Source organism: Salvia hispanica, chromosome 4 (genome assembly GCF_029641045.1).
Source record: "Salvia hispanica isolate PSC_SH4W2 chromosome 4, Shi_PSC_v1, whole genome shotgun sequence".
Classification (NCBI taxonomy): domain Eukaryota; kingdom Viridiplantae; phylum Streptophyta; class Magnoliopsida; order Lamiales; family Lamiaceae; genus Salvia; species Salvia hispanica.
In genome coordinates this window covers 6212376-6235204 of record NC_142695.1, presented here as the reverse complement: position 1 = coordinate 6235204, position 22829 = coordinate 6212376, and the positions used below count along the sequence as shown (strand labels likewise).

At 36.8% G+C, this 22829-nt stretch overlaps 3 protein-coding genes across 3 annotated transcripts; 1 reads left to right on the top strand and 2 right to left on the bottom strand.

Annotated features, from left to right (window-relative positions):
• Positions 1-2060: 2060 nt before the first annotated feature.
• On the bottom strand, positions 2061-4114 carry LOC125191691 (uncharacterized). Its single transcript, XM_048089095.2, has 3 exons — positions 3742-4114; positions 3299-3651; positions 2061-3228 (listed from the first exon to the last, which is right to left on the bottom strand). The coding sequence occupies exon 3, from the start codon at positions 3205-3207 to the stop codon at positions 2611-2613; it is 597 nt and encodes a 198-aa protein (XP_047945052.2). The 5' UTR covers positions 3208-3228; positions 3299-3651; positions 3742-4114; the 3' UTR covers positions 2061-2610.
• A 2135-nt stretch (positions 4115-6249) lies between these two features.
• On the top strand, positions 6250-8787 carry RPS1 (ribosomal protein S1). Its single transcript, XM_048089125.2, has 7 exons — positions 6250-6634; positions 6963-7238; positions 7459-7539; positions 7741-8022; positions 8100-8210; positions 8314-8400; positions 8508-8787. The coding sequence occupies exons 1-7, from the start codon at positions 6338-6340 to the stop codon at positions 8607-8609; spliced, it is 1236 nt and encodes a 411-aa protein (XP_047945082.1). The 5' UTR covers positions 6250-6337; the 3' UTR covers positions 8610-8787.
• Positions 8788-8828: 41 nt separating this feature from the next.
• Positions 8829-22581, bottom strand: UPL6 (ubiquitin protein ligase 6). Its single transcript, XM_048089124.2, has 26 exons — positions 22258-22581; positions 20059-20156; positions 19774-19901; positions 19444-19555; positions 18995-19175; positions 17562-17741; positions 17081-17260; positions 16121-16193; positions 15851-15969; positions 15413-15714; positions 15206-15302; positions 14591-14734; positions 14319-14402; positions 14109-14195; positions 13853-13993; positions 13597-13722; positions 13046-13144; positions 12599-12666; positions 11865-11931; positions 11124-11294; positions 10872-10961; positions 10580-10660; positions 9821-9894; positions 9518-9589; positions 9334-9423; positions 8829-9248 (listed from the first exon to the last, which is right to left on the bottom strand). The coding sequence occupies exons 1-26, from the start codon at positions 22414-22416 to the stop codon at positions 9182-9184; spliced, it is 3090 nt and encodes a 1029-aa protein (XP_047945081.1). The 5' UTR covers positions 22417-22581; the 3' UTR covers positions 8829-9181.
• Positions 22582-22829: the final 248 nt, after the last annotated feature.

Here is a 22829-nt window from a genome sequence, read left to right as displayed (position 1 = left end):
GTCCGGTCAGGCCCGATGATATTTAGGCCCAGTCCGGCCCAGCCCATGTCTAGAACGGGCCGGGCCGGGCCTGGGTTTTGGTTTGCATAGATGAGCCCGGCCCAGCCCGAGCCCAGTTAATAAGTGGGCCGGTCCTGGGCCGGGCCGGGCCTGGGCCAACTTACATATGTTAATTGGAATATTGGGTAGAGTTAAAAAGATGTGATTTATTGTCAAATCTACTCAAAATATATTGAAATAGTAGTAGTTGTATATATAAGCACATAAATACATTTCCCACAAATTTAGTATTCAACATAAGAACATACTACACGCATATATACACTCATAAAATATACTCCATATTAATGTCTTGAGGGGAGTGTTATATTGCTACCTCAATACCTAATTGCTAACTACAACTAAATAATAGCCATTAGATATTCAAATTAAGGGTCTAGATCATCAACCACGAAATATCAATACGATCAACAAAAAACGTCAATAATGCCATAGTATTAATTCCATAAAATATCAATAGGGGTATTAATGTCAATTAACTACATGTTTAGTTATGACTAACTTTTAAAAGAAATTCCAAAACGTTAAATTCATATAACATATATCAAATTAAAGATAATTTTATAAGGATTCCAACGATATCATACATGCATATGTTCCGACGTCAAAATTTGAAAAAAAATTCAAAATTTTATCAATTTTTTCGTAAAGCAGAAATGTCAACATACTATATAAAATATGTCAATATAATACATGTAGAATGTCAATATAAGCAATGGGTTAACATTTTTAAAGCATTGTGTTGACATTCTCAAAGCATTGTGTTGATATTTCCGAAACACTATATTGACATTTTCATCTAAAACCCTAATTTGGCGTTTTTTGTATCTTTTTTTATTTTATTAATAAAAACGAAAATTACACGTGGCAAATTGTAGACCACACGTTTTCTAAAATCCTATGACCTTAAATTAGTTGTAGTTAGCAATTAAGTGATGAGTTAACAATTAATCACTCCCCAATGTCTCCCCAATGTCTTGATATGTATATTGATTTATATACAAGCAAAAATATCCACATAGTTTTATATAATCCCTCAAAATCTGGAATCAAAATCTACTAATCTAACACTTATAAAAATTTAACTAATTCATCACTATAATTATGGAATTATTTTTGATAGAAATAAATCAATTAACTACTAATATCTATAATTACGTAAATCACTACTTTTGACTTTAGAATCCACTATTTTGTAAAGAGAAATTAATTGACAATGAATCTCTATTGATATGGAAATAACGATTAATTTTATTCTAAGAATATGATCCACTATTATTATAGAGAAAAATTAGTTAACTAATCACTATGGTTATGGATCAATCTTGGATATTAAGATATGCTAGTATTTAAACAATATATAATTTTTATACGTATATATCTAAGGCATACGCTTAATATTCCATCACTATAATTATGGAAATATTTTTCATAAAGAAAATTAAGTAACAATTAATCTCTACAATTATACAAATAAAATTTGTCATAACACAATTACACGATTAATTATAGGATATATTAGTGAACAAGTAATCCCTATAATTATGCAAATTATGATTTAATCTAAAAATAAGATCAATTAATCTTGAAAGGAAAAGAATAGTCAACTAATCATTATGCAAATCAATATAATTAGTTCACATGATGTTGTTAATTGAATTCATCAATTGTGCCAAATAAGTTGGTGGTGTAAAAGTAACAATAAATTTATATTGTTTGATTGTATGCGTTATTCTTTTAAAAGTTATTAAAAAGTGAAACACTTGAAATATTGAAATGATATATGGAACAAATTTACCTACTAATTACATAAGTGAGTTGTCATGGGCTGGGCCTGGGCCTGGGCCGGTCTTGGGTTTAGAAAACAGCCCAATTGGAGCCCGATTAAACAACAAAGCCCAGTCCAGGCCCGCTCCATTTCACTAACGGGCCGGGCCTGGGTCGGCCCACACCGGGCTGGGCTGGGCCGGGCTGGCCCAGCCCACTTGACATCTCTACTTCACACGCTTAACTACTAGAAATAGAAACACACGCCTACAGTTCGACCACAATAATAAACATCAACACACCAAGCGTCCGAACGTTTTTCATGGGATGATTTTCACGACGAAGTAGAGCTTTCGGGCCGGGACCATATGGAAAGCAAGCACATCGCCGACCTTGATGCTGTTGGCTCTCACAAACTCATGCCATCCGGTTCCGGTGCGCTTCCTCCCACTAGCCGTCGAGATCTTAACCTTCCATACCGCACCACAGTACTCTAGGGTAAACGTATACTTTTGCATCTAGGTAACGAATACTTATGCATCTAGGTAACGAATACTTATGCATCTGGATAACTAATATTTATGCATCATATTTGGATTTATATGTCCACATTCCACAGCCGTAAGATATTACCAGCCGATGCAAATCACAAAATGAGTGGAATGTTGATCCAAAATAACTAATACTTATGCATCTAGATAACTAATACTTATGCATCATACAGAATTGTCTTCGTCCACATTCCACAGCCCTACGATATTACCAGCCGATACACGACCAACACTACATACCAAGCTTCTCCTCGAGGATGTGGATAATGTAGTCCGATTTGTCGACGAGGGAGAAGCCCGAGAATAAGTCCAGACGCTCCGGTTCTTTGACCAGTATGTCACAAGCAATGAACTTCTGCTTCTTTGTGATTTCTGGGATGCAATCTAGCATTTTTGCAACTTCCACTCGCTTTGCGCTGAGATCATAGTCGTATCCAATACGCATCGATAGAGTGTTGAGCCGGTCACTGGTATTCTCATTCATCTTGTTCATCGCATTCAACATCAACTCCATAAGATCTTCAACCTTGCGCTTGCGGAGTGCCTTCTTCGGAGCAGCAAGGTTTGGTGTGGTTGTTACGTCGTTGTCCAGAGAAGCTGCATACCCCTGACCATCATACTGGAGTCCCTCATTGATCTGTTCCTCAGTGTAGAAATCATCGAGGTGGAAAGGACTCATATTCGGCTTGGACTCATCGGCCACGGAGGCTGCTGGGCCATGGAGGACTTCATCAGCCTCGGCTACCTCCTCTGCCCTGCCACCCGCTGCGCGATCTTTTCCAAAGATCGTTTTCCAGTCTTCGTAATAGGGCCAAGCTTTGTACCGCATATTTTAGGCGTGGCTGTCAGCCTACAGAACAAGGTTAATGTTAAAGGAGATCCATGAGGGAGGAAATGCCATTGCTTTAACAGAGATATACCTTAACAATCTGAGCCCATTGATCATCATTGCACTCAATTCTATGCCCACCATCGGAGTTGAACCCGATCCCGCTACGGTTTAGGATGTTTGACAAAGAGTGGTAGTCTCTTTTCCAAGTAGCGATATTCGAGTTGATGTGGGGCGACACCCTCAGCTCAGTGTTCGGGATCTCCCGTTTCAGCACGACGTAGATCATCTTTGAGTGGCCGGGGCGGAAGCCGTTGTCCGCCTTCCATCCTCCCGCAACGATGTCGTGCAAAGCCATTATCATAACATCTTCCTCGCGCCTCGACCAAGAACGCCGAGTGCGTTCCGGCTTAGCAACACCAGACGGACCACCCATAGAACCAACTACAACAACAGCAAACAAAATACAACATGGTTATATAATCGCATCACAAATTCATATTACTCAACCACATTATAAGCACGATTGCATACCAGTTAGACTCCCGATGGTCGTCACCTTCGCCTTGCCCTTTGACGCCATGGTTGTAACGAGACACATATCATATTAATCAAGGCGAATAGCACTTAACAACACTGAAGGCTGAACTACAACTCAACTAAATCGAGGCGGAGTACAAAGCTTGCTCACAAATTATGTGAAATGAATAATTATGTGCTCAAGATGTAGCGTGGACGATGAGTTATACCATACAAGAATATATACAATCCAACATTATCGTTCAAGCTTCACTAACCTTGAATCGGGAACCCACTTCAAACTATAGGTGGGTTAAGCTCGTCGACGGTTGCCTGTTGCTATTGCTGGACGAGGAGGTCGATCTACAATGATGTGTTATGACTTTCTCATTGTTATATAACCTTGTTAGGCTAAGTTATGAGGTCTGACCCTGATTTGGTGGGATTCATCAGAGATTTACCGCCTAATTTAGCCACAAATTTTGGGTCATTGGCGCTAATTTGGGTTAAAAAATCCGGCGCTAATTTAAATCAGTAAAGGGTAATTCAGACCCATATTATTTGATTTCCTACAATCCAAGATTCAACCAAACCCTGCATAGCCCAATCACCATAAAATGGCTGAACCAAACACTGGATAAGTTAATCAGCCCACTACTGATAGCCCATTATCAATGAGTATGGGTTTATTTGCATTCAATGTACCAGACACGCCCTTAAACATTAATCAATAATCTATGTGTTATTGATGACAATCCTGATCGACTACTTATTATCATTACTAGGATCCGATATTGTCACCCTTTCAGTTGATAAATCTAGTTAGCTTAGCAGGGTAGCACTAGTGTGATAACTAATTTACAGTAATAACTAATAACTTTCAATTCAATGTATTAAAATTATCAAAACAAGACATAATTATATCAATACAACACGTAAATTTAAATATCAACACAAAGACATAAATTTATCAACACAAGAAGATTGATAAATTTATGTCTTTGTGTTGATATTTTTTACATACAAAATTGATATTAGTTATTAGTAATAACTAATAACTTAGTTAGTATTTGATCACACACCTAACTTAGCATAAATGAATTTTTTTTAATGGCATTGTGATTATTTAGACTAATTTGTTAATAGCCAACCGTTGCTAGTGATGCTCATTATTAACACATCACGAGCACAAAGATGTTAAGAAATATTACTCCCATCATCTCACAAGAGTATGCATTTTCTAATTTTAGAAATTCTTCTCTCTAATGAGGTGAAACTCATTTTCTACTGACAATACTTTACCTTTTCTTTCTACTTTTATCTTATTTTATCAATTGTACGTTAAAATCCGTGCCCAATCTAAATTGCATATTCTTGTGGGACAGGGGGAATAGTAATCATATTGTTCTCAAACGGTAATCTTCACAATTTCGAAAGATATAACTAAAAGGAAAAATGGTAACCATATTTTTCATTTAAATGTTTACTATACTTCCTCGGTCCCGCCATAAGCGATACACATATTTGGACATCAAATTTGAAAAAAAAATTATATTTGAAGAATTAAAGAGTAAATAAAGTAGTGAAGAGTATAATACTCCCTCCGTCCCGCTTTAGCAATCCCAATTACTTTTCTGCACTCTTTTTATAAAAATGATACTCTCTCCGTCCCACTTTAGTAGTCCCGGTTGAGTTCGACACGGGTTTTAAGAAATGTAAAGGAAAGTTGGTGAAAAAAGATAGTGGAATGTGGGTCCTACATTTTTATATTAGTTTTATAATAAAATGTGAATGGAAAAATGTTAGTGGAATGTGGGGCCTAATACCATTTATGGAATATTTCAACCGGGACTCCTAAAGTGGGACACTCAATAATGGTAAACCGGTACTCCTAAAGTGGGACGGAGGGAGTAATAAATAGTTAAAGTGGACAAATAGTAGAGTAAGAGAGAGAATAATGTAGAGAAATGGTAAAGTAAGAGAGAGAATAATATAGATAACTCTACATGATTCTCTCTCTTACTCTACTATTTCTCCACTTTAACTATTTATTACTATCTGTTTTTACAAAACGAGTGCAGAAAAGTAACTTGGACTGCTAAATCGGGACGAATGAAGTATTATTTTTTGGTAAAAAACAAATGACTTATTTTTGATGTGATGTCTTAAAAATAATCTCTCCGTCCTACTTTAGGAGTTCCAATTAACCATTTCTTAATATCCCAATTAAAATATTCCATAAATAGTAATAGATTCACGTTACACCAACTTTTTTCAATCACATTTTACTGTGAAACTAATTTATAATGGGACGAGGGACTGCTCCTTTTGGGTATACATTAATAGTACATCCTTTCAAGCATTAAAATGGTCCAGATATTCCTGCATGGGCCAAGCTCGTACCGGGCCCATTATATAGAGCCCGCTTATTTTCAAAGCCCAGAACAAGAGTGGGCCCCACACGCTCTCCTTCTTCTTCCTCACCTTATCTCACCTTACCATTTCATAATCCAGAAATTACATTTCAATTTTCTCTCTCACACACACACACAGTCGAGCATTCTCCGCTTCTCCTCATCACGAGGAATCAAATTTGAGCGCCGCGACAAGCATGGCATCTCTGGCGCAGCAAATCGGCGGTCTGAAGTGCCCGCCGTTTTTAGCAGGTAGGAAGAGTAGCAAATTCTTATCCAACTCGAAGTCGGTGCTGCCGCGGAGGAGAAGCGTGATTACAGCGGCTTCAGTCATTGCTAACGCCCAGACGAGAGAGAGAATGAAGCTGAAGGAGATGTTCGAGGACGCCTACGAGCGCTGCCGCACCGCGCCCATGGAAGGCGTCTCCTTCACCGTCCAGGACTTCAATGACGCCCTAGAGAAATACGATTTCACCTCCGAAATTGGCGCCAAGGTCTCAATTCAGTACCTCCTTCACTCAATTTGTGGATTCTGTGGTTGTGGTAGCTACTCTATTGACCGTTTCCGTCATGTTTGTAGTTTATAGGATTGAGGTGACCTAGTTAGCATTTCAATTTCGACTAGGAACTCGATTCATTTGGTTTTCTGTCATCATGATTTTCTAGCCCTCAGTTGTTAGGCTGAATCTTCAAATTATGCTGATAACCATAAGTTTTACTTTTACATATAGACATATAGCAATCTAATTTCGTCTTTCTGAGTTTGTTTGTGTGTGAGAGAGAGGTTTATCCATCTGGCTTGATTTTGGGTTTGTTTTTTAGGTAAAAGGAAAGGTTTACAATACTGACTCAAATGGAGCATTGGTAGACATAACTGCAAAGTCATCAGCATACTTGCCTCTAAGAGAGGCATCCATCTATAATATCAAACACGTAGAAGAGGCCGGCATTGTTGCTGGTGTGGTTGAAGAATTTGTGATTATTGGAGAGAACGAGGCTGATGATAGTTTGATATTGAGTCTTCGTTCAATTCAGTACGATCTCGCGTGGGAACGATGCAGACAGCTTCAAGCTGAAGATGTTGTTGTGAAGGGTAAGGTGAGTAATTTTTACAATTCTGCCAATTAGAGTTTGCTGTGGTGTTCTTTGTTAATCTTATTACTCAATATTATATATATAATCCATTTGCTGTCATTTTGATCCTTCCTGTTCAACACTTCCAACTTTTTCTGATAGCTTGCTATAATCTGCTCTTACTCCAGCAAAAAAAGTTAGGACATCGTTTCACTCACCTTTTCTCTTTGGCTTCAATGAACAGGTAGTTGGTGCTAACAAAGGTGGTATCGTGGCACTTGTGGAGGGTCTTCGTGGTTTTGTTCCATTTTCACAAATATCAACAGTTAAATTCTCTTCCATCCTTGTGATTCTTTATCATGGTCAAATGTTGATATTTGGTTACTGTAAATTTTTTATCCGATCACCTTATTTTGATATCCCATGTTTATCAGTTTTCAGTGATCATCACAAAAGTATCAATTCAGGTTTATATTAGCTCATTCTATGCTTAGATAAAGATTAACGTTTCTTGATATTGCATCAGAAATCGGTTGCGGAGGATCTTCTAGAAAAAGAACTTCCTCTTAAGTTTGTGGAGGTTGATGAGGAACAGTCAAGGCTAGTCCTCAGTAACCGCAAGGCCATGGCTGATAGCCAGGCACAGCTTGGAATTGGTTCTGTAGTAGTCGGCACTGTTCAGAGCTTGAAACCTTATGGTGCCTTCATTGACATTGGGGGAATTAACGGCCTTTTGCACGTCAGCCAGATAAGTCACGATCGTGTCTCAGATATAGCTACAGTTCTTCAGCCTGGTGACTCTTTGAAGGTGCATATCGCCATATTTATGTCCCTGCAACATAGTCCCAATAGTTTTATATTCAACTCTCACATCTTTCTTTGTAGGTTATGATTCTTAGCCATGACCGGGAGAGAGGTCGCGTCAGCCTATCAACCAAGAAGTTGGAGCCTACTCCTGGTGACATGATTCGCAACCCTAAACTAGTTTTTGAGAAGGTCAGATTCGCATAATTTCCCCTGCAAAATATATTATATAAGCTTAATGTTGTGCCTTGAATACTATTGTCGTGTGCATGAGTATTGTGGTTTGTGCTGACAGGCCGAAGAGATGGCTCAGACTTTCAGGCAACGAATAGCACAAGCAGAAGCCATGGCTCGTGCTGATATGCTAAGATTCCAACCTGAGGTAATGGGCGTTCTTCCTTGGGTTTGGGACATGGGATGGGTTTGGAATCTTTCCTAAATAGTGGATGCCATATTTAAGCTAATCTCTCTCTCTTTCTCTCTCTCCAGAGCGGATTGTCTCTAAGCTCTGAAGGGATCTTAGGACCTCTGACTTCAGAGCTGCCAGAAGACGGTATGGACTTGAGCGACATCCCCCCAGCATTAGATTAAAGAACGACAACCTCATCTTATTCCTTTTCTTCTCTTTCCTATGATTCATTGAAGGGTTTTTAACCTTTCAAATATATGTAAATCGATCTACCTCTTCTAAATTGCAATCTTGTTTCAACATTAACTTTATTCAACGATTTGGCAAAATTCAATAAAGCATCTGCTGGTATTGAACAAATTGTTTATGTTTGCATATAATAATATGGTTCACTGTGTAGATGGATATCAAATTGAAATTACTTGCACTAAAAACAGTTTACAAACAGGACCACTTGCGCAGGTCCTGCTGCAATACCCAAAATATACACAACTGATTCTCCCCCAGCCATATTTATACAGTAATGGTAGTATCTACAACGTCTCGCTAAAATTGCAATCAATCCCCACCTGAAACGCGTGTGGTTGAACTCTACAGTACTGTTGTAGCAGAGCGTGACTCATTACCTTTGAGTCGGAGTTGTGTGGCTGTCTCCACGGAAAACTGTCTCTTCTGTTGGACAGTTTACAGTGAGTTGAGAGCTTGTTAGGAAAGCTTGAAAGCAATCTTTTTGCTGGATGGTAATCTGCCTCGATCAACTCAAGTCGAAGCCAGCATCAGAGTTTATAGCATATACTAGTTTCTGCTCCATTTGCTCTTTACTGAACAAACAAAATAACCATTAAACAAGACCCCTTGTCATTAGCAATAACAACTTAACAGAGTCGCGGCTGAACTTATACAAACCTTCTATATGGAGGAAGTTTGAGAAGATTCATGCAAGTAGCAGAAGTTGGCAACCGGTCGAGAGCCTCCTCAGATGCATTACCAGCAGTCCTGTTGGAGAAAAGAGGGGAACATAAGCATATGTATAAGAAAATTGCACATAAAAAGATGGACTAATTATAGGAAAAATGTATAAAGGTGCCACCTCTGTATGCAAAATGTAGGTTCCAAGTATTTAAATCCAAGCAAAGGCCCGCGAGAACATCCGGTTGCGAATCTGAGAGCAGAGATGAAGAGAAAGTGTTACTAATGCCACAACATAGATGCAGCAAGTATAATTACATGGTCACTGACCAATGGAATTCACCATAACTTGCAGTAGTCAGATTTCAACCATTAAAGTTCGATATTTATGCATTCTCATATACACTAACATAAATTACATCCGACTTTACAGAATAGCAAACGTTAAATAATGCTTCTAAACTGGATCAGATGAAAGACTTACTTCAAAAGTTTTCTCCGATTTTCCAAGCTAAGGTTCTGAATTACTTCCCAGAACATTTCGATAACATAGTGGTCCTGACAATAATAATTTTGAAGTAAGTAGTTAGACAGTTAAATAGACAACGGACAAATATAAAGGCCAGCAGACACAAACACTAATCTTTAGAGTGAATTCACCCATTAGGAATGGGAATAGAGCAGAGCATATTTGGGAACTACTTTCAAAAGTGTGTATGTGTGTATATACATCTGTAGATGAAATTGGTTGTTCAAAGAGGAAATATAGGTATACCGCAAGATTTGGAAGAACAGTAGGTACTATTCCTACGAATACAACAACAAACATGAGTAAAACTCAAATTGAAGAACACAAATCTCAAAGAAAACAATACTCACTCCATCCCACAATATAGTTCACCTTAGTGTGTTTTGTGAGTAATAAAATGGTCCGACTTTGTTGTTTTTTATGTTAGTAAAATGTACATAATGGTGGTCCATGTTTTTTTTTCCTTCTTGTAAATAGGTATGCAAAATGAGGGTAAAGATTGAAGGAAAGGTGGTCGAGAAAATGAAAGTTAAGAAGTGTGCATCATTTTCTGTGACGGAGGGAGCAATAACTATCAACATTCTTTGCATAAACTCAACACTCGAGAAGACAAAATAACAGCGGGGGGTTTTCATGCGCAGTTTGCAGAATTAAATGACAAGGTAAACATAATGAGAGAATCAAAATAGTTGAAGTGGAACCAGAAAAACTTACTTCGTGATAGCCTCCAGTGTAATTAGTGTGAGCTCGAAGATCTTCCACATCGAATCCATCTACTGAACCAGATATTAGAAGCTACAACAACAACAACAACAACAAACAAGCATTTAGGGAAGCTAAGATGAAATTTCCTACTGAATAATATTGTGACCAATGACAAATATATTTTTTTTTCCTCTAGCATGGAAAAATCAGCAAGAAACCAATTAAACCAAAGCTAAACAATTTTCAGATGAATACAGAACAACCCTATTGTCAGATTAAGCAATACATAAACTCAGTTTACCTGAAGTTCATGCTCATTAAATATGTCGATCCACTCTTTTGGTATTAACTGTTGGAATCCTTTCAAAAAATGTGAACTTTGTTGACGTATCTGCACAACAGTCCCAAGAATGGAAGAAGTTGATATCAAGACGAGCTTTAAACAATTTGATCTTATTATTCTGGAAATATTTCGTAATTTCCTCTTTTACTTTTGGACGGCTTGACATGGATATAAATAAAGAGCTGTAGACCAAATCCAAGAAGCATCTACCTGAAAGTTCAACCGATGGTTGGCTACCAGATGAATGAAAGTAATGACATTCTCATTCGTAACTCGTTTGCTTTTTCCTTCTGGAAGCAGCTCTTCTTCTGTTTGCTCACCATATTCATTGTTATCGATTACAAAGTACAATTCTAACTGCGTTTTGTCACCCCCATAGTTCTGCAAGTCATCATAAAACATGAAATTATAAAAAACATAAATAAGACTGAATTTGATACAAAACACTACACGTGTACAAGCTTAAGGGAATACGTCCTTGCATATCCATCACCAGGGGTTTTGTGCGTTTCAAGAGATTTTTTCTTATAATGTGATTTTAACTTCCATTATTTGTAAAAGCAGCTGAAGGACAAGAAGCATACAGTAGAGGCCACTGGAAGCCTATATTCTATCTCTACTTTAGCATCTCTTAATAAAATTTCCGCTACCCCTCGTCATATTTGGAGTCAGTTTATATAAAATAACCATTTTGCAAATCTTCCAGGCTTTATGATCAGTTCCAGCTAGAATAGTGCAACTATCATTCAGGCAAAGTCTTCAAAGATCAGATGATTACATCTTTTCCCTGTTGTTTAAGACTTGATTGGGGTAGTATTTACTTGAACTACTAGGTACAAAAGATAGGGTATGTTTTTGAAGGAGAAAGAGCATGTGAACTCATTGTTACTAGAAATGCATGAGGTAATACATCATGATATTTATTAGTAAAGGAGGTGTTAAGGAAATTACCTTCAGGAAAATCAAGTGGCGATACAATTCAGGATCCAAGGAAGGCAAGTCATTTAGGTAGTTATACCTGAAAAAATGAGCTACTCAATATATTGAATCACACACCAAAGAATAATTTTCCTGATAAAAAGTTCAGAGACTATGAATCCACATTTCAAGAGTGGAATATGAAAAATTTGCAAAAAGATGTTAGCAGTCACTATTAAGCTACCAAAATTGTGCTATGAAGGTGCAGGGCAATATAGTTGCTGTTAATGGGTCCCAATAAAGCCAGTATTTCTTATCCCATGACAGCAGAAGCCAATTATTAGCCCAGATCTAAGAACCACATGTTTGCAATTATATATATACCCTTTTATATCAAAGACATGCACACCCTCATGCTTATAAAGTTACAACCTCAGTACAGATGGTAAGCTTTAAACCTACTGCTAAAACACTCTAACAGAGATTTAGAGCCTAAAAATGCTGCAGGATATCTGACAGCAAAGTGCTTTAACCGGATTTTGAACAAGGGAACATCCAAATGCTACATATTTAGAAGGTTCAACCTTCGATCACAAATGCCCTACTTCCCTATATTTTTGGATTTCTTTCCTGGGAAATTGTCTTTTCATACATTCATGACTCATGAATCCGCATCAATTAGAACTAAAGCATAGCTATTAAGTATGCAGAACAAGTATATTGCATATATACTAATTCTACAACAGGGCCATTGAGCAGGAACTTACTTTTGCTTCAATTTGCTCAAGAAGAATGTAGCAAATGGTATATCAACCAGAATGCCCTCGAACATTGCCTAAAAGCAAATTTTGTATCAGCATATCGCCAAAACACAAGTGAAAGTAAATCTACTCACTGGAACACTGATGAGCATTTTGCCAGGTGAGTAAGGTAACTAATCGAATACATACAAAAATAAAAGAAAGTTACATGAAATAAAAGACAACAGGAAAAGACATCAATATTGATGAAGAAAGAAAGTAATGACAAGTAGCAAGCAGAAGAACATCAATTCTCAGTCAACTTTAGTTTAGGCATCACAACTTGAGCGTGTAAAGTAACTCCTTAACTCAATTCTTATCATTGAGCAAAAATCATGACGTTGTTAACAACAATCAGCAATCAGGAAATACTAAGTGTGATGTTAGCAATCCAAGCCATGAAACCATTAATACCTTAGCAAGAATAGTTCCGAGAAAGTGAAAATACTCAAGATGCTGTTCATGTACCAGTCCAGATCCAGGATTCGGGTACAGGAGGTGATCCGCAGTTTCCTGAACATGCAAGCCAGCTCAATATGGAATAAGAGGATAGAAAGTACCACGTAATACAAGATCGTGTCATATAAAAGGGGAGGTATGTAAGAAAAAGTAAGCAAAAAAAAAAGCAAGCAAAGGCACATCAATTTCTCGGACTGGTTAGCTTAAAAATTTATACTTCATGTGTTACATCATCCTAGGGCCAAGATAAGCATAACTCTGATTAAATACGTAAGGAAACAAATAGGGTACAGAGGACTTTCTGGTTAATGGTTACCACTCATTCACTACTGCCACTTCAGGCAATCATAAGTGTTATTACTTGGAGAGTAGTCAAATCGCATCTTAGTATAGCATAAGTACAAAAGTTGGGCTGCTAAATTCATACATTGACGTATACAGAATACAAGCACATCAAAATAGTAACATAGATGAAAAAAATCTCTCAATCATGAAGAATTCACAACCTTAAACAGTCCATACTGGATATCAAAAGCTGCCCGAGTAATGTTTTCCATGAAATCTTTGAAAATACCTCCACCATCAATACCAGCCTCCTCAACTCCAAGTTCATTAACAAAAGTTATACGGATCTGGATGAAAAGAACAGGAAGATTATATAGGAAAGGGCATTAGATCAGACAATAATGCAAAAGTTAATAATGTTGAGCATATGTTGCCGAGAGAAACAGGCACAACATGCAGAGATATATAGAGACTTACCACTCCCCGAAGATCATCTTCAGTCAATGCATTTAATTGGCTGAAGGAATCCTCTAATATATGATCTCTTCTTATTTTGAATCTGTTTCTGGTAAAAATTGAATGAGCACTATTTCTCTCTTTCATAGTTGCTAGCTGTGACTGCAGGAAGTCAATATCAAGTGGTGGATTAAAACAGACATAGTTCTACAATATTTATCAACATCTATCAAAGCTACATTAAATCTAAAAAGGAAACATAGCACAACACACTCACATGAAATATTTTAGCTCTGCTTGTAAAAGGTACCAAGAAAGGAGCCTGTTTAAGAATGTCATTTGCCCGTGTATTCTCCGTCAGTGCCTGAGATGATTGATCGCAATATTGGTCAGTCAGTAAGTAGTTGTGGAGGAGATGGTAGCAATAAAAATAAAATACTAATGATTTTAATATTGTATCCAACATCATTGACAGACAATATATTACCTGAGACATAAATAAATCACTGGGAACATCTGCATTGAAGTCACTAGGGGAGGTAAATTCCCGTCTGTTATTCCAGTCTTGCAACTGTAAACAATTTCGGTTCAGAATGATTATATGAGCACAATATAATTACACATGCACAACAACAGTAAGATATATCTAACAGAAACACTCAAGTGTAGTAACACTTGAGAAACCCCGGAATCAATAAAAATGGGTAAAGAAAAAAATTCCTAAAATCTGTAAAACTCTGAGCATGAAACCTAATGTACCTGTGACATGAGCTCAGAAGCAACCACACAAACCCTGTGTTGAAGAAATTCTATGGGCTGCCTCTTCATAGCAGAAGGACCATCACCAGACTTTGAGAAATCAGGTGTTACCACTGGATTAAGCCAAAGAATCTGCCACAAGGCCTAGACAAAGGAATGAATATTGAGTTAACTTATAACAAATGAAATAAGAATATTAAAGCACTAAAATATACTATAGAACCACACGACTCATGACTGATGAGTGGTTATTTTTCTTTAAAAGTATTAGTGGTACTAAGGCTCCAAAAGCCTCCAGAAAATGATCAAATAAGCAGAAACTAAATTTTCTATGGACGATGAAACTAATAACTATTAAGGCTCAGAAAATCCAGAGTATGGAAGTTGCTGCACTCACTGATCTGTTTGTCTCCTTTCATAGTATCATGGCTCATATAGCAAGAACAACTGTTTATCGAGTCACGACATAGTTCTAAAGTGACATTACTGGTCACTATACCTATGTAGTATCTTAGTTAAGTGACATGATATGTAGAAGTTTGAGTTAACAAGCTAGACGACTTAGAAACTTAAATGAAGCTTTGTACCGAAAAAAATAGATGGTACAGCATTTACCTGTCTCAAGATGACGATTAACAATCTAATATCCTTCAGCGACAGTGGCTTCTCTTGTTCATAAAACTCCTCATTGTCAACAATCGTTAGCATGTGCCTAATCCACAAGCAATAAGTTATCAACTTAACTTAAATAATAAGCCAAATATAATTGGGTGCATATTATGCATTGCAGAATTTTCGGAATCAACAAAAATGAATGCATACTTGTAGACAGGGCAGAAAACTGCTAAAGGCAGTAGCCAACCAGGAGCATTGGCAGGCATATAAGCTGACCGTTCAGACAAAGAAGACCATGAATTATTCTCATTCAATCTCTTCATGAAATTCCATAGGATGGGAACCAGCTCTGTCCTATAAGCTAGCACAGTCATAATCCGCTCTAGGGGCAAAGTATTGAAAGTCACGTGCAGAAAAGAACAAGCCGCATCAACAGCAGCCACCTCTTTGTCATCAGGCCTGCCTTTACGTGAATTTGTAGGAACAAGCGCACCCAATAAGGCATTAATCTGTGTGGTGTAGGACAAAAAAAGAGGGCGAGACCGAGAGATGGAGGGAGAAACAGAAAGTAAACATGTTATCTAAACTAAAGCAAAAATAATATTATTGTATCTGACCTTACACAAGATAAAACATCTAGCGTACCAATTGTAGAAGAAATCGAGAATCTAAAGCATTAAATATCTGCTGTTCCAGGTCCCTGTTCAAAGTAATTTGTGACAGCTCATCACCAACCAGCATTTCATCTTCATTCATGGAAGAATCTGAATTATGGAGAAAAATGTTATAATGGACCAGCTCATTTATATAAGAAAAACAAATGTAACTTAAAATAGAATAATGACTGTAGTACTACTGTACTAGTATCTTGTATAAAAGGTTCAACTCTGCCAAGAAAATAGAACAGATCTGTACCTCCTTGATTTGATGTTCGGAGAGGAGGAAGTGCTTGGACTAAGTATGTTGAAACGGTAGCAAAATCTATAGCCTGACAGATAGAGATCGAAAGCCATGAATTCAGAGCCACACGTGCAAGTCAACCACAGAATTGAGGGATGGGGTTAAAAACAAATCAGAGCAATCAACTTCCATCAGCTAGAAAGAAGGCAATGATACAGAATTCTAAGCAAAATGACAACCAAACTATGGCAGATGTAAATGTATGGCTCCAACTCACAAGGTGGTGGCAAGAACAACAAAATTGTTGATCGGTGATTTATAAGAAAAAATAGTTCAGGACAAGTCCACCCCCTCTGATTCGCAACCTCCTGTCTGTAACAAAGTTACGTAGGCTATTAAGTTGAAGAAAGTGGAGCTGTCACCGTCTGTTACAGGGACTGTTACTAGGTGTAGTTAACACTGTGGCAATTTTTAAATGGTAAGAGGAAGTGGCATCATGCTATCTTTATTTCATAATTATTGCATTTGCTTCTATAAGTATTCCTTGAGGTTAGAAGAGGAGTTTATGTTTCGTCAAGTATTGTATTGAATGCATTATCCGGACTTCCAATGAGAAAAGAGTCATATTTTTATTACTTTTCCTCACAAACGCTGTCTGACTGTCGACAACAGATTCGTCTCCATTGCTTCTTTTCTCTAACACCCTCCCCCCAAGTGATCATTATAAGAATGGGTCATTTGAGAATTATGTATACAATAAACAGAGGTAAAACACAGGAGGAATTTTGTGTGCAGAATATTTTATGAGCAGAGGAAAGCATACAGAGTTCCCATAACAAATGCAGCAATGCCACCAATGGTTATAAAAGATTCAGAGATCCAATGCCAACACTTAATAGCAGCTGACAATATTACGTACTGAAAAACATCTATTAAAGCTTTTAGCATTGAGGTGAAGAAGGAAAGTTACTTTACCCAAGCAAATGAACCATTCTGAGCAATAGCAACCCCAGCAACTTCCAACAGATTTCCTAGAAGACAAGCATAACTGGGAAAATCACTTGATATATCACCAGGCAGAACATTGGTATGATCTTTCACACATGATACCATTTGATGAAGATAATGTTGACTCAAATGTGGTGCAGCAAAAATCTGAATATGTAAGATTAAGTTAGCCAAATAGTCATCAAAAACACAAATAAGAAATGTAACAATAATTAAACTGCACAGACAGAAAACATATACAATGTGAAAACAACTGTTAAAAGTTACTTTACTAAACCAAGTATAAAGCAAGGGGTTGATATCTCCAGAGCCAGAGAGCCACTAGACTCGGCCCTAAACCACATTCACCTAAATACTGACTGCATGTAACTCGGTGAATCATGTCTCGGATGGATGAGGAAGTACTAGCGAAAAATCAAAACTAAGAGGTAAAGAAGGTAGAAACTACCTCTTTCAAGTGTGGGAACAGCCGCCACAAAAAAGGAACCACAAGTATCTGGGATGAGAAGCTCCTTCGAGGATCACTACTTGAACATGTACAAGATGCTTGATCAACATGGGAAAGTATAAGGGCAAGAAGGCTCTCCAATGAAGAGATAGTCCCCGTAGAGCTTTGCAAAAAATTTTTCTACAAAGATTAAAGCTTGTCAATGTTGCTCATTGGTATGCACTCAAGACATAAAATCTGCATGGTGCATGTATATGTAACCAACTATTCAGTATTCATGCAGCAAATAGTCAAAAAAATGCCAGGCACCTTGCTATGTCTATATAATGAGATGATAACGTACCCTTTAAGTTTCATCGCCAGCACAACAAAAGCTAGTGGAATCAATTCAACTAAAATTATGTTTTCCTTAGCCATTCAATTCCATGTATGTAATAACAGAGTTCACCTACCAGGCTACCACTAAGCGGAAAGCTTTGAACTTCAGCGAAGTATGGCCCAACTTATAAATTTTTATTTACAATAATGGAATTCAGCTTTGACTCAACTTGAAAAAAGTTTACCAAATGCAAGCATGAATTGAATTATAGACATAGTATTCAAAAGTTGGCATCGATATATACAGATCCAACTATGCAAATTAAGATTTTTTTTTCCTAATATATTTACCTTTTTAGGAATTATATATTTAATTTTGACGAAGTACTTACAAAATGACTATTTCCCATTTCTACCCGGGTAAGGAAATTTTCAGTTCTATAAATGATAAGGAACATCTTTGCATATATCAGAATGAAGTTATGAACAAAGTCCAGAACATTATTTTTGGAAATTATTGGACATAAACTTTGAACCTAATCAAATTTTACTCCGCCAACAAGAAGAGGCACACATGATATTGATATATTAATGTAATTATTTATCTAGGCTATATACAAGTTCATGGAGATTAAGCTTATGGGACATCTAAAATGCTCCTATTCTGCATGATGAAAAGATCATACTACTGTAGAGTGAATAAGAATCCTTTTCAATTTACTGCAGTTCTAAACTCTTGTTACTCTTCAAGTGGTAAACCATTTGCCACAATAGGTGACTTAATGAAAAGTTGTTGGTGCAGGACTGCATAGTTCTCTTCTTAAAGTAAATTATTATTTTATTAATAAATGTCACACATTCTAAGTTGGTCAATAAATTTATAATCCCAAACCCACATTACAGTATGCAACAAATGCGCAGACTTCATCAATGAACCTCTACATTACACAAATTTGCTTACAAGTTGCAAAAGAGAGCACACGTACAACCAAAAAAGAATAGATATCAAATTACTTGTGTTTGTAAAGATTAATTGACCGAAATGTAGGATAAACTACATAAAGCAAAACCTACACCACATGTAATTAAAGAACAGAAAAATTCATGCTGATTACCTTCACCAGCAGGAAAATTTCTCTGAGCATGGAGAACATGTTTCTATCTGACAAATAGCATAGTATGTTACATGCCCAAGGTAGCTTTGGATCAATCAGTGAAATAACAGCATCTAGTAATACATTCGCTGATTGATTGGACTTCTCAGGTGTGGAAAATAACTGATCATTCAAACGATCCCTATTCAGATCAAAAGGATAGACTCATTAATTAAGGTAGATAAGTCAATAGCCTAATTCAACATCTTGTGATTCATAAAAGACCTGAAAATGTGATTTTCACCAATTAGGTAATTATTCTGGTTGACTTACACATAAACTAACGTCATTAATGCTTGAGACAGAAGGATGAGAATATAGGACGCTCATATATTTGACAAAATGGGAAGAGTTCAAGAGTCAATACAAACTGCTGTGTGAAAGAATTAAAAGGACTCCTAGTAACAAACCTATTTTCATAGATCGCACGAAGGCAAGCATAAGCAAGATTTTTAACCCTGTACTCCACCAGAGCATGCTTGGATGAGTAATCCATGCCAGCAAAGAGGCTCACCGCATCACCTGCAGTAAGAACAGGTAGACTAAGTAGGTAAAATCAAGCTATTAACTGAAAATAGCAAAACCAACCTCAAAACACAAAAACGCAGAACTGAAAATCAGTACAATTCATGAAAAACAAGGAGCTGCATGAACACCAAAACTAGGTACTAAACAAGCAAATAAGCATTTAATAATAGAGACAATCAAGAATGATGTGTGAGGATAAGAAGAAAACACACCACTATCACGAACAAACTCTAGAAGCAATCGGCATATCTCCACAAGGGCGGAAAAATCAGCTACATATCTCGGGTTAAAGAAGAAAAGAAACTGGTAGATAAAATCTGAATCTGGTCCAAAGCACTGCCTGAAAAGATTGATAAGAAAAATAAGAGACGGACATAGGATGAATGCAATAGAAGAACAAGAAACATTAATGGTTAGATAAGACTTGAACTGAAAATAACAACTGAATTAATACTCAGGACAGACATTCAAGGCAAAGATTTAATACAATTCTGCACCTGTTAACATCTTGACAATACTGCCCATAGTTCAGGAAAAACTTATGACGGACTTTGGAACGTTCACCCTCGACCACCCGTCTTCCTCTGAAGCATTTCTGCGGGTAACAATTAGTCAATATCCATAAAACTCTTGGACTTTACAGTCACAAGAACTCATTTCAAACAAGAATTTGGATACACTAACATTGATCTCCATGAGATGAGAAGACAGATACAAGTAAAATCATAATTGATAAATTGAAACAGAATTAGCAGAAACAATTCTCGAACTTTATTAGTATAAACATCAGAAGAAATAATAATGTTCACTAATTGGTAAGTGAAGGAAGAAAACTAACTCTGCAGAAAAAGGTTGAGAAATAACCTTTAGGTTTTTCACGCATCTAGCTCTTTGTAATTACATCCAATCTCCAGAACTAAATTAGATATTGCTATACATCACTATTTTATCTAGTTATACAACAATATCTAGCTCTTTGTAATTACATCCAATCTCCAGAATTAAATTAGATGTTGCTATACATCACTATTTTATCTAGTTATACAACAATAGCCACACTTTTCTTCTTTCTGTCTTTTGTAAATCATAAATGATAGAAGCTGTACAATATGTGAGCATTATTTAAGTAATTATGGTAAGAGAATGCATGTGAGGGATTATACATTAAAATAGAAAATAAGAACAGTAATTTGGATGGGACCACAAAATTTTACAGTCCATTATAAGAACAGTATACACCAATACGAATGGAGTTCCACTCAAGGACTTTATAACACGTTCAGCTAGCAACCACATATTCATTCTTAAGGTTTCTCCATCGGAAACACCACTAACACCATATCAATTTTTTGATAACGTATTTGAATAACCAAAGAGAAAAGTATTATCATGAAGGACTTTGCAGCAGAAACTAATGATAGTCATGGTTTGTATTACACGTGTGACATGTATTAAAGAAAGATGACTATAACCCTAAGGTAAGATAAGAACTGACGTCTATGTCTGATAACTGATTACATGCAGCTTGTTGCATACTGATGCAAATCACTAAAATTACACATCACATACACTGGACATGAAAATTATACATCCTGTTAAGCCTGTTGTACTATTAGCCTAACAAGAAATAATTGAAGTACTATTATTTAATTCTTTTCAGTTTGAAAAGTACTCAAAACTTGAGCATGAGTGATGAGAAGGGGATTTGCAATAGTTTACAGACACTATTAGAAGAGCAGAGGGTCTTCTGACTAAAAGCTAAATTTTAGCCCAGGCCCTAGGTCACGTATCACAAAGACAATTATATCACTTTGTAATGCAATGAACCTTCACAAGGAACTAAACATATCTTATTCTTAAAGGAAATAAACCTTTTACCACATTTATGTCAGATTCTCTCAGGAGAAGACAAATTCGACTATGAAAGCGCAAAATGCACAGGCCTGCTTATATAATGGAAAATATTTCTAACAATGACAAGGACAATATAAACCTTACCTAGGAAAATACTAGCTTCTTTCCCAATGAATAGACTGAAGCACAACAGGTGATCCATCATTCTTTATGAGGAGTCACTAGACTCTCTACTATATTCGGTTCGAAATAATTTCAAACGAGACTAGAATAATCAAGGAAAATTAAAACCAGTGCCTCTAACAAGAGCTCCTAATGTTAGTTTTCTTAAAAAGGCTGCATTCGCTCATAAATAGTTGAAAGCTATAATGTATCAAAGGTATGGAAGTTCTCATGGCCGTGATCCTAATTCCAGTTGTGAATTTCAAATATGTCAAATATATAGGAATAATTGCATTAATCCTACCTCACAAACTCAACATCACATAATCATCCCGTATTCCTTATTCCAGATTTCCAGTTGTGAAGTTCAATTCCGACAAACATAAAGGAAGAATTGCACCAATCCTACAACATAAAGTCAGCACCTACGCTCATAAACCTTAATATTTTCAATATTTTCCAGTCCAGATGGTTCAAACTCAGAACATCACAGAAGCACCACATATTCAATCGTCTGAGATTCTAATTCACGCAATTAATCACTAAATTCGAACAAAACCACATATCCCCCACACAATTCGAAAAAAAGGCAGCAATTGCGCCACCAGTCAGCTCACTCGCCCACGAACAATCAAACAGCACCAAAAATTAAATTAAAAATAAATAATTATGAGAAAAACCTGAATTATCAGAGCAGCCGAATTCTGCTGGCGCAACCATAGGCGTTTGTTCCTCTCCAATCGCGTCTGCTCCAGAAGCTTCTGTCGGTCTCGCTCTTTGGAGCTCCGACCGCCCAAATCCACCCGTTTCCGCGTCGTCGGATCACCGCTGAAAAACATATTTTCCTCCTCTTCCAAATTCAGGTCTCCGCCAATCCAAAACCCTAATTCACAAGGCACAAGCTAGACTTGTTGATGAAGAAATCAAGCGAAGTCTCCTAGTCCGAAGAAAGGTATAGAGAAAAACGTGGAGTAGTTTACAGTGATTCAACAGTTGTTTTCATTTTCATAGAAAAGTTGCATTTTAAACTGTAGCATTTAATTGTTGCTTTTAATAAGCCCATCAAATGTTAGATTTAGTCTATCCTTTTCTGTGTGGGCCTATTAATATTTTAATGGGCCCAATAAGTTTTTCGGCCCAATATCAGTGAAGCCCAAAATTAATGGTAATGGAGTACAAAATTTGTTTTTAGGAGTTAATTTATTGTATGTTTAAATAGATAGCAGAATATAAGTTAGGATGTTAATCCCGC